We start from the raw sequence: 12,504 nt of genomic DNA, 5'->3' as shown, positions 1-12,504 counted from the left end.
TGGCGGGACTCTTTGTCATTATCTCCTAACGAGAAATCCTTTGTGAGGCTGCGACTAGCCAACGTCATCCAGCACATTGCAGCTTCAGGCTTGTGGGTGGTCATTTCCTTGTGCATTCCAACCTGGATATACATTGGGACATAGTGGAATTTAATTGACACCTAATAGGATCTCTCCTAATGCCAGAAGGCAGAGCTTCTTAAATTGAGTTGAGAAAGGTTTTTTGCAGACTCTCTTACTTACCTAAACAATCGGTCTCACAAAAACATTCCCTGTGTCTAGCTCAGAGAGCATATGAAGGGAAATATATGAAATCTCTCTCACTCACTCTCTCTCTCTCTCTCTCTCTCTCTCTCTCTCTCTCACTCTCACTCTCACTCTCTGTCTCTCTGATAGGATCCATATGCATGGGCTTTTACAGAGAGAATAAACATTTCACTGGCTATGGAATCAGGTCATTTTGTTATTTGCCCCATGCTTTTCCCAGAAACTCTAGACAGAAAAAAAACCGTCAGGAATGTAATGTATAGTTTCAATTTTTTTTTCAATTGCCTGTTGTGCATGCAAACAACTAGAAATATATAGCTTGGCCTGAATGAGCTCAATTCAAACCATCCGGTGAAATGATGTGTTTTCTGCACTGTAGTTGTATTACACTATAAAGATGTGACAATTTTTATTCATGTATAGTTCTCATAGTAGTACAAATAATGTCTTTATTTTTGTTCTAAACCCACCCACTCAAGTCCCACACTAGAGGCTCCATCTCATAGCAGTTGTTTGTTCTATCACTCTGATAGAAGAAGGCCTAACAACTGGCAGATTTCCGCTGCGCTTGCACATAGACAAATCCAGTGTGTTTGCATTTTTGGAACCCAGACTCCCATGAGTACTTACGTTCTAAGGTCAGTTGGCTAACAACAAAAACAAGATGCCGTTGAAGGCATGCTTTTTAACAGGGAGGAAAGTTCATCTAGTACTCCCTTCTCAGAGAAGTAATTGGAAATCTTTGCTCAGTGGCATTATTACCAGTTGTTTTCTTTGTCATTCTTTCTTTCTTGCCCTCTTTCTTTCATTCTCTTTTTTTCTGTCTTTTCTTCTTGTCTGTCAATCTGTCTATCTGTCTGTCTCTCTGTCTGTCTGTCTGTCGGTCTGTCTCTAAAGGCCACACTGGCTGAGACCACCGGCAAGGGCTGCTGAAAGTGGCGGCTGAAGGCTGTAGCATCAGCCATCGCTTATCAGGAGGGACGGGGATGGCTTCAGCGGTGGGAACTCACTGAGCACTGACGCAGCAGATTGGGCTCTAACTCCCTGCTTTTTCCTGCACTGAGTACCTCCTCCTGAGGAACATTTGTTCACACTCTTATCTCAACTTCCACAATCCTCACGTGAAGATGAGTTTGGTCAATTACTGCCCCTGGGAGGTCAAGCTACTTGGAGCCAAGGTTCTACAAACACACTTTGCTTTGCCCATAAATGTCCAGATTCGGCTTACCAAGACTGTCTACGGCCCCTAATGCCACTTGGGGCAAAGGGTGATTTAACCTTGACGGGGCTTATGCATATATTTTTCCATGTGAAGGTGGTTTGCGCTGTCACACATGACTATTCTGACATGTTAAGTCTTCCTCTGTCGTACTACGAAGGGTTATTATTAGAGTTGTGTCTCAGGAGACAGCCATGTCCAATGTCAAGGTGGTCTGCTGTATCACCCCCGACCCGTAAGATTAAAGCATGATGAACAGCATTCTGTGGGGATGAGTAATGAGTGCCATTATCATCCCTCATGGTTATTACCTCATAGATGTCTGGTGCTTCACGCCTCGCTTTTCTCACGCTACAAAATGGCTTTACGAGAGTTAAGGGAACACGGCGTGCTCACATTTATCTTAAATGTAGATGATATCCCCCCCCTCTCCTCCCCTCTCAACCCCCTGGTGATATCGGCCTATCTCTGGCATTCCCCAAAACTAACATGAGATCGCACATGTTGATGTTTAATGTCAAACAAATGGTAGAACTCATTAAGTGTCCCAAAGGGAAGATGTTCTGATCAGCTGTGTTTCTTTCTTTTTTCCTACAGTGACCTGAGGTTCAACAAAATCAAGGACTTGCAACCCGGTTCCTTCAGACGACTCAAGAACCTCAACACACTGTAAGTGCTTCACTCGAAAGAACACAGGAGATTTAAGCTGTTGTTCTGCGATGGCACCGCTGACTTTGAAAACGAGATATCAAATTTTCAACAAGAAAATCCCCTAGGCATGACTTAAAATACTCTGCCTCCACTGCATCATTGAAGCAACGCTATAAGTTGACAAACGCAGACAGACTGTGTTATTCAATGCTCTGCTGTTGTTTCACACATGTACGCAAGCTCTTAATCTGGCAGGAATGTATTTTTCCATTTCCTTGACTGGGTCATTTTTCATATGTTCTGGCCTGCTAGACAGGGCATTGCTAACGTCTTGGTAACAGGGCCAAGATTCTCTTCCAGAGCCATCGCATTTTAAATGGACAACATTTCTATTGACTTGGTGGTTTAAGTGAATCACACATATCTGATTTGCTTAGATTAACTTGCAAAATAAATTTAGTTTTGTGTATAATGCTATCATTCATATTGAACTGACGGTCAACTTGGCTGACTAATTATTGGCATTCACTCGTTATCATATAGTTAGTATTTATTTTATACGTTTATTAAGGTTATATGTGCTGTCCTTTGTCCATTCATCTATACACTATTGATTATGTATTCATTGTCTTCATTTGTATGTCTTCATTGCATTAACACACAGAAAATGTATTGTATTAATCTAAACATTCCCCCCAAATCAAATCTAGACTTTGTTTCAATGTCAAAGGTCATTGTCTACTTTTGATATATTCTACTCTTTTATATATAATATATATAAATATATTATTGACAAATAAACAGCCTATAACAGTATTAGTATTGGCATGGAACAATGTATCTTGTCTTAGTCTGTTTACATCACACACTAATTAGTTTTCCCCCTTTGGCAGACTCCTCAACAACAATCTCATACGAGGGATTCCCAGGGGAGCCTTCGAAGACCTGGAAAACCTCAAATATCTGTGAGTCTGGCCTCTTATGTCAATCTCATTTAGCTCTGGAGGTCAAGTGATGGATCTTGGCACAATGCGGCCGTGCTCATTGTCTTGTCGGTCTCGATGTGCAGACAAGGATCTCCCGGTGAAGCAGTGGTTGAGCCCTTTGCTTCTTCAGTGTGGCAAACGCATGCCTGGAGTGCTGCGCTGTGGAAATCGAAACACACACACACACACACACACCCACACACACGCACACACACACACACACACACACACACACACACACACACACACACACACACACACACACACACACACACACACACACACACACACACACACACACACACACACACACACACAAACACACACACACACACACACAGCGTCCTAAACGCAGACACAGCTCGCCGGCACAATGCTGAGTGACAAAAGAAACCAAGAAGGTGTGCTTTCCAAAAAGAGTCTACCAAACCAACCCCCCCCCCCTCACTGTCTCATGTGCTCTTGTGGTGGTGATGACTTTATTAGTCATTGCAAAACCTGCTGGCAGTGAACCGTCTGTGGTCCACAGTCTGGTCGGGGGAATCTTCCTTAAGATGTCTCACCCTACCTCCCCTGCCTCTTCGTGGTCGCCGCGGACCCGTCCCCCTTCCCCCTGTGGGTTCACAGGTTGTTTTAAGAGCTCCTCTCGTCGTAAAGATATTTCTTCATTAATTTGTTATTTTTGCCTAGAGCCCAACAATGACGTTACGGGTCTCGCTATGACTTTGGCAGTCATTTTAAAACTTGGTAATTCAACACAGCTTAACAACTAATTCCGCCAAACAAAGATTTGTACAGGACGTCTTGGAGAGGTCTCAGAGGGGTTGATTAGGGCTCATAAATAGCTCACCAAGTGTCGATCTGGAGACCGGCTTGCCAGTCGTCACGGTTTGACCATTATTTGATGACCCTCGACATGTCCTTGTTCTTTTTCATTCTTTTAGCAACCAAGCAAACACTCACGCACACGCACACGCACACACACACACACACACACACACACACACACACACACACACACGCACACATACCTCCTTCTAAGAAAGCATCCCTTACCAACCGGCAGTAAGTGAGGTGGGGTCGACTCTGGCGGCTGTTAAGGAGTTATTGTAATTACAGGGCCCCTTGCCCCTTTAAAAGCGGAGTTCATCTGAAGCCAGCCAGGGACCCCAGGCCCCTGTGATTAGTGAGGGCCACACAGTCACCCCCCCAGCCCCACCCGCCAACCTTTGTCCCAGCCTAGTGCTCCCCAACCCTTCAATCCCTTCCTTCTCATTCGAATCAACTACAGCATTGGGCCAGGTTTTATCTCCCACCTCCACATTTGTAGCTCTATAAATACCTCCTACCCCCTTGGGGTCTTCCACATCCTCTTCAAGGCCCGGGAGTGTCTGCAAAGGCCACCCGCCCACCCGCCCGCGCGAACAAACAACGGGTCAGGCTGCGGTCATTAGAGCAAACGTCTTACGTCGTTACTTGATTGTTTACGGCGGATCCGTCCCGGGAAAAACACGGGGACCGATACAGAACGAGGTGGATATGCGTGATTTAGTCTGTTGAACTCCGGATGGGAGTCTGTCGGCCGCCTCGACTTAAGGCCTGGTGTTTGGGCTGACACCAAAGGGCTGATTATGGTCCCAAGTCACGCACCGCAGGGCCCACGCACACAGGTTGACGCAGTCGTAAACCTTGTTTCGGTTCTGCGTCAGGTTTTTAGTGAGCGGGCCAATCACAGCCCTCGCTGCTGCGTCGACCTCGACGGGGAGGCGCACGTCAGGCCTTTGCGGGGGGGCGCAAGGAGGGTCCACAAGGACGCAACGGGTCCGTAAGCCCCTTGCGTTGTGTGAACGTGGGACCATAATCAGCCCTTAAGAAAGGCCAGCGCCAGCTCTGCCGATGCTGGTCGGGTTAGGTAATCAGGGTCGTTGGGGGGAGTATCCTTCCTGGACCACGTTCAAGAATGAAAAGACATCATGGTAAAAGAATGATCTCTCTCATGTGGCTCTTGACGGCAAATATGTTTGTGGTCCATGGCGGGGCGGCTAACCTCTTGCTGTCTATATGATAAGTGGGCGCTTTTATAGGGGTTTCGACGCACAGACCCCTAACCACCGCCGTTAGTTTCTTTCCCCCCGAAGCCTGGACCCCATAGCTTCTGAAATCCGGTTTCTCACGCCTCCCCCCCCCCCCCCACCTCCCCCCCACCACCATCTCCACCCCCTCGCCTCCCAGGCCGTCCTTTAGTTGACGATGCATGTGCGCGCGCAGAGCAACAGAACAAAAGGCGCTGGCAGCCTGCAATCTATGTTTTGCGGTCCACCGCAGAGTCCTGGAAGCTGATAGATGAATCCAAAACTTTCTGGTTGCCTTTTGGACCTCTCTTTCAGATGTCATGGAATATGTTATTAATGCAATGTTCCATTTTTGGACGTAGCTTACGCCAATTACACTGCGGTCCACATGCAGTGGATGATATATGTATCGTACACACAAGTCGGATTGCTAGTTAGATGTTTTGAATGGGAGGTCATACTACTGCTCCAGTGATGGCTAGGGGGTTTTGGCATACTTTTTAGAATTTCGAGTTTTCTTCAGTAAACATTGGCCCCCAATACAAGCGAGGGTCGGACATTTCAACGATCAGAGAGTAAAGGTCCTGTCATGGTTCCAACACATGAATTGCATTGACCCAGCTGAAACGGATTGACGGCATTAGCTGACCTCAGGGCAGCTCACACTGATTAGAGAACCCACATGCTTGACTCTGATTACTCGGAGGGTTGTCTTATCCCGAAAGATGTGGGGTTGAATCACACTTTTCACACCTGGTACATCTCATAGCATTCACACACACACACACACACACACACACACACACACACACACACACACACACACACACACACACACACACACACACACACACACACACACACACACACACACACACACACACACACACACGCACACACACACACACACACACACACACACACACACACACACACACACACACACACGCACACACATGACAAACATTACCCCAAATCACTGAGATGTTTGAGCCTTGACAGAAAGGGATCTGCGGTGTGTTTGTGTTTCCATGCGTGCATCACGTCAGCCGTGAGGGAGAGGGGTATCTGCAGTCCAACCCCCAACCCAAGTCAAAACCAAAAGAGCACATGAAAGGAGCTTGGAGCTGGAGGGCATTGCTGGTTCAGTGTCACGTTTCCTTGTCATATAAAAGGGAGGAGGGGAATGCGTGCACTTCCCCCCCTGTGTTTCCACAGTGTTTGTGCAACGCAGCACTGAAACATCACGCTAATCTCTCAGAGGCCCTCTCTCCCGTTCACATTTTGGGCTAAACGCAAAATGAAGGAATTCATTGAGAAATGGTTTCACATTTGGATTTAGGGTTAATCGGTTGTTGGTCCTTTGTAGTATAATAATAGAATAATAGAATCGTTTCAATATATTTGAATCTGTTTTTTCTACTAGTTAATGTTAAAATGGTTAAACATTGAATGAATTCTGTGTGAGGGCCTTTTGTTGTCTCTCTGAACTCTGCCTCACAACAATGAACCAACGCTGGTGTTACACTGAGGATTTTTAAGACAAATAACCCAATGGTGATTTTAATTTGCTGGGGTGCGGTCACATATTCCAGATGTGACTATTGCTGTGCTACACATGGCCTTCATTAGCAGGTTCAGTTCACACGGTAGGGGAGAGTGCGTAGCCAGGACCCTATCAACGTGGGAAACCGCCGTGTTTGGATCATATTTAAATGACTCATTCATGCTTGGTCAATTCATGTAACAAATGTTGGATCAAGCACTTCTGACATTTTGCTTGTTTGCTTGATGTTTTGCTATGGACTGTCTTTGTACTTCAGCTGCACACATGTGGTTGAAAGGAGAGTTGCTTGTCTGAAATAAGCAGCCCGCTCATTTCAGCGACAATGTTCTTCAAGGTTTAGTATCTTCATGCAATGATAGTCGTACTACTATAGGGCTGCTATCAAACTGCATGGATTTAGATTTTTGAATACTACTTGAACAAAGTCGAATTTCATAACCTGACATTCCAGCCAAAAAGTAATCAAAATGCATTTTTATTTTAAAACAATTATCTAAGAATAGTCAAGTCAGGATACATACTCCCAAGAGGGAATTCAGATGTTACTATTGCTGTACATGTGTGCACACGTGTCCAATGTGTGTTACTAATCTTACCAAACGTCTCTCCTTTCAGCTATTTGTACAAGAATGAAATCCAATCAATTGACAGACAAGCATTTAAGGGGCTTGTGGCTCTTGAGCAACTGTAAGTGACCAGCCTCCTCCCCGTCGTCCCCCTCCCACCTGCTCGCCCCGCCACCCCCCCTACTCCTTCTGCCCTGTCATCTGACTGTCTGCCAACCCCCCCCCTGCCTTGCCTCCTTCCTTTTAAGGTGTCATGATGCCCGTCGCCTAGTCAGATCTGCAAGGTTCTCCCCCCCCCCTAAAGACCCCCCGCCCCCACAGATCTAACACGAGTCCTTCGGTGAATTAAGAAGTGTCCCCTGTGACAATCAATAGAGACGGCAAGGCCTCCTTTTCCTAACAGCTGTTACCTGGGGCTGCGGACCCCATATTGTGCCTTGTTATTATTATTCCTCGCCCTCCTCCTCCTCCTCCTCCTCCTCCTCCACCCCCCACCCCCCCCCCCCCAGCACCAGCACCGTGCATGAGCGTATGTGCGGCCGGCCCGTGTTACTCTGATCTGACGCCGATCTCGTCGCCTCGAACCTGCCTTAGGGTTGTTGTTGATGTTGTTGTTTCTGTTGCATGTGTCGCATGTGTGACGGCCACAGCAGACGGGTGCGCCTGACCTCCGCTTAAAGCATGACTTCCTGTCCCGCCTCCAGCCTTGACCGTCTCTCGGCAACAGGCAGACGACGCTGTGGCTTTCACTTCAAATCACGAGCTTAAATAAAAAAGAGCAGATTCTGTAATGTTCAGAAGAACATGACTCCATTGATTAAACGCTTTCTTCGATATATTGTAGTTTCATTTTCGAAACACAATTGTGTGAATGAGATATTTGAGATATGAGATATGAAGAAAAGACTGTTGTTAAAGAATGCTCGGAATTTGCACGTCTACAGGATTGCAACACTTAACCAAACGTTTCAGAATGTTCCAGGATGTTTCAACATTGAGGATACGTATCCAGCCGTGCTCTTGAATCTCATGTACGTTCACTTGGCGTGACCCCTCCGGATGAAAAAGAAGAAATGGCGGTACAGCGTTTATGCTCGCAGGCAAACTACTCCATGGGACCGGCATGCCCTTACCGCAGGGCAATTTGGCTGACATGCAACGTCTCCTTAAAAAGAAAATGAGGCCTGCCTAACCCTGGATGGGAGGTTGCGACTCACTGTAGCCCCCGTCAACATAGAACAAATGGCTAATTCACTCAGCGCAACCGCTTCCAGCGCTAGGCTCCGTGCCTCGCAGCTGTTTCCAGTTTTGCCACAGTAATGAAGGCTTTTATATGTGGTTGATAAGTTTCTAGGCAGATGAACACATTTATAAGCCCCCACCCCGCCCCAACCTTCTTACCGTTCTGCTGGGCTACAGCTTCTGAAGCTTCTCCAAAAGTCACAAGCTTTATTAAGGGAGGGGCCACCTTCTTCAAATCATGTACCGATTAAAAGAAAGTCCCATCAACAAGACCCGAAGGAACGGTTGGATGTTGATTTACAGTATATGCTCGTTTGTTGTGTGGAGCGTACAAAGGCCACATCACAAGTCAAGGGCCAAACAAACCTTAGCACACATCAGAAATATTTAACCACAAAAGACTGCGATTCCTAACCCTCCAACAAACTGGAAAGTGTTCTTATCTCAGTTGAGTTATTCTCACAAAATAAATCCCCCCCCCCCCCCCCCCCCCAAAAAAAGAAACACAGCCATGAAATGTTCTAAGAGAACATCCCTAAACCTTAACATGTCTTCTATGAACTTGGCTAGTTTCTGTAGTTATACAGGGGTTATATCAGCCCATTGCTACGGCACACTTTAATCCCGTATTTTATCAAATTTTCCTCTCCAAATACTTAAGGTTGAAAAAGAACCCTGATGCTGTGTCAACATCCCCGATATGTACGAGAATCTCGATCTGGCTCTTGTGTTGCTATGGTTTCATGGACATATAGGCGGCTGTATATATGCTCTGCGTAATTGTGAGTCTCGTGTTCTATTTAACTTTCCCTGCTAATGCGGCTTCCTTGACTGTTGCTTTTCCTCCTTAAACAAGCATGATGCCCAACTGAACGCTTACAATGTAGCTCATCGCTATCAGTTGGATTTCATTTCTAACCCTTTATTTGTTGACAAGCCGGTCTGATTTATGTTTTCCCAGCTCAAAGAGGTACCTGAAGGGCATGAATAACGTATGCATTCCGCCAAATGTGTGCGTGCCTTTCACCCCTGGGCCGTTCCATTTTACTGTTAGCCTTCAGACATGCAGCTCCAGGCCCCCCATATATCAACCTGTCTCTGAATGAATACCTGAACCTGGAAAAAAAACAAGAACCCTAAGTCTTCTCTGTGTCTCGAAGCGTAAAAAGGCGCCGCCGTGTCCGGAAATATCCGACCAGATAGATACAGCAGAAAGAGACATACAACACGACCTCCAGGCATGGAATCGTTGAGATGGAAAAGGGGAGCATCTTCAATCATTCCAAGTGTACCCCAACGCCTCCCCCCAAACTGATCTAGTCGACATTCCATTCCCAGAATGCACCGGGAAAAGAGGATAGTGTACCCCCAGTGTTTCGGAGGGGTGTCGCCAGAGCCGTCACTAATCCTGATTTGTCCTGCACCCCCCCCCCCCCCCCCCCCCTCTCCTTAGGTACCTGCATTTCAACAACATTGAGTCCTTGGAGCCAGAGTCCTTCACCCACTTGCCAAAGCTGGAACGCCTGTGAGTTTGTTTGTCATCCATTCATTTTGTTTGTAATGAAGTGACCCCGCTCATTATACAGGCATGGTTTGTGTAGCTCTTGCTGCTTATATTTAAAGAAAAGGTAAACAGTCATGTATTCTGACATTCATCGAATGCTTGTTGGCTGCCATTCGGACGAGCACAGACATATTCCAGAACAGGGCACAGGGGAAGAACCAACAGGGATGACGAGACCTTATTCCGTGGTGGAATGAAGTGTTTTTGGCCAGACAAATCCCGGTTGTGTGTCGGAGCAGATACACCTGAATGTTTCGGTTGTGTTCACCGGGACATCTGTTTGACCTCTCGTAGACCCTGAAGACGCACTAAGAGGCTTCCCGTAAACGGAGGCCAGCTGACTGACTCTCGGCTCCAATGACTCCCTTGTGCTTTATATTTGTGTGTTGTTGTATTGTAGTCATAGGTTAATGAACAACTGAGAGCAAGTGGATAACACTTCCTGGATATTGAACCCATGAGTGTTCACGGGATGGAGTTGGAGCGGTTGCTAAGGGCCGGTAATCATAAGTGACCTTGTGTCACATTGTTTGACAATACAGAACAGTCCTTCTGTTTCTTATATAACTGCTACACTGACGACCGTCAATTAAAAGCACATTCTGCTTTCGATCGAACGGTAAACGGAGGCATTTCAAATCAGTGCTAGGAAACGCCCTAACTATAATCCTTCTGTGCGGTTTTTCCCTGAAAATATACAACTACAAGAGGCGTGCTCTCAGTTGGCATCGTCATTGCTTACAGTCTCAGTGGAGAAGTCACTTTTTCTCCTTCCTAATCAAGGGATCACAGGGCACCTTTTGCTGTGCTGTAACCTCAGGCCGAGTCACCTGCCACTCTCCAGCTCCGCTTGCTGACCCCGGCGGACGTAGAGCTGTCCCCCCCATGTTCAGAACCACAATTGGCTCCGAAGCGTCTCGCACTCAAAGCCAGATGTCCCGATGGACATCGAGGGCCTCGTTCAATTCCTGTTTCATCATTCCTCGTTTACGGCCAGCGCCCGGAATCATGTCTTTTTAGCGTTCCAAGCTTCGGTAAAAAAAAGAAAAGAGAGAGAGAGGGAGTGTGGAAAATGAGGAGGGCGACACCTGCGAACGACTGGGAGGCTGGAAGGGAATCCCAGGCGCAGGGGCTCTTGTTAGGCGTCATCACTATAGCAACGGTCCAAGCATTCGGTTTGTCAAGATGGAAGCCAAGAGCGAGGGTAGATCGCTTGTGGAAAGAATTACAGAGGAGATAATAAACTACATCCATGTGATGGGTCACCCCCCATGCCTCCCTCCCGTCCAAGGACTGACCTTGTTATCATGATTATTATTTCGTTGTTTTCCTTTAAAGGCAAAGATTAGACTATTTTTAGCGTGGGCTGGGCATCAATAGAATGCCTGGGAAACCTATTATGTTTCATGTCCCATGCGCATAATGAAATATGATATCAAATAAATCCCTGCAAAGCATGCTCAGAATGTCATGAAAGAAATTGTTCTTGCTATCTGTTTATCTGTTCCATGAATAACATTGTACACATGCGGTGTATCTGTCCACCCGTCCCTGTTGTAGCTCTCAAACAATTTTTGGAAGTGAAATGAACTTTTCCAGACGTTTTATGACCCAAGCTCAACCCAGGCTTTGGAAGAACAAAGTTTGTGTGTAACTTTAATCATATTTCAACTTTTAGACACAGTGTCCTCCGCTCTCTCTGTTTATTCTCATCTTCATCCCCCCCCCCCCCCCCCCTCTACCATCTACAGGTTTTTGCACAACAACAGAATCACTCACCTGGTCCCAGGGACCTTCACTCACCTTGAGTCCATGAAAAGACTGTGAGTAGATGACATCCACTCTTAAGTTGGGGGGGGGGGGGGGAAGCATGGATGTATTACAGGAACTGGATAAACAGAACCGCCATTTCAGCGAAGCGGCTTGCGTTTGAAAACGCCCGCTGTGGTGAGGTTTTTCTTTCTTTTAGCTTTTTTTCAGATGTCCTGGTCACCCATGGAGGGAATGTGCGTTACTCATAGATATTATAAAGGGTTTCCTGCTCAGCAAACTGGAGCGGGCGTATGAGTCTGTACAAGCGGACACTGGCACTTAAAAATAGTACTTATTTGTAAATGTAAATGTATTAGTCGCGCTGGACGATGTCCATACCAGAGTTGGCCATTAGGAAATGTTTGCCGCAGCCAGTAGGGGCTGATCAGCTGGATCAGCTGGATCAGCTACCCCCGCCAGCCATTTTAAAGTTGGGGAAAATGGGGGGAAGGGAGGAGGAGGTGGGGGTGTAAAAGACAGCTGAGGGGCTGGAGGAGTGGTAATGCACTTGTCCACGGTTCTTAGCTCAATCCCCTCCTCCCCCGAAACCCCCCCCAA

The 12,504-nt window shown here is 46.7% G+C and overlaps 1 protein-coding gene across 1 annotated transcript in view; it reads left to right on the top strand.

Moving 5' to 3' along the window:
- The first annotated feature begins 1,394 nt into the window (after positions 1-1,394).
- Positions 1,395-12,504, top strand: part of LOC130382766 (peroxidasin homolog) — a 41,755-nt gene continuing 30,645 nt past the window's right edge. The window contains exons 1-6 of the mRNA XM_056590654.1: positions 1,395-1,445; positions 2,019-2,155; positions 3,031-3,102; positions 7,378-7,449; positions 10,024-10,095; positions 11,886-11,957. Of these exons, the coding sequence (XP_056446629.1) occupies positions 1,395-1,445; positions 2,019-2,155; positions 3,031-3,102; positions 7,378-7,449; positions 10,024-10,095; positions 11,886-11,957 (476 nt within the window). The remainder of the gene's footprint in view (positions 1,446-2,018; positions 2,156-3,030; positions 3,103-7,377; positions 7,450-10,023; positions 10,096-11,885; positions 11,958-12,504) is intronic.

This window comes from Gadus chalcogrammus, chromosome 5, assembly GCF_026213295.1.
Source record: "Gadus chalcogrammus isolate NIFS_2021 chromosome 5, NIFS_Gcha_1.0, whole genome shotgun sequence".
NCBI classification, from domain to species: Eukaryota; Metazoa; Chordata; class Actinopteri; order Gadiformes; family Gadidae; genus Gadus; species Gadus chalcogrammus.
This window is presented reverse-complemented; position numbering and strand designations above follow the sequence as displayed.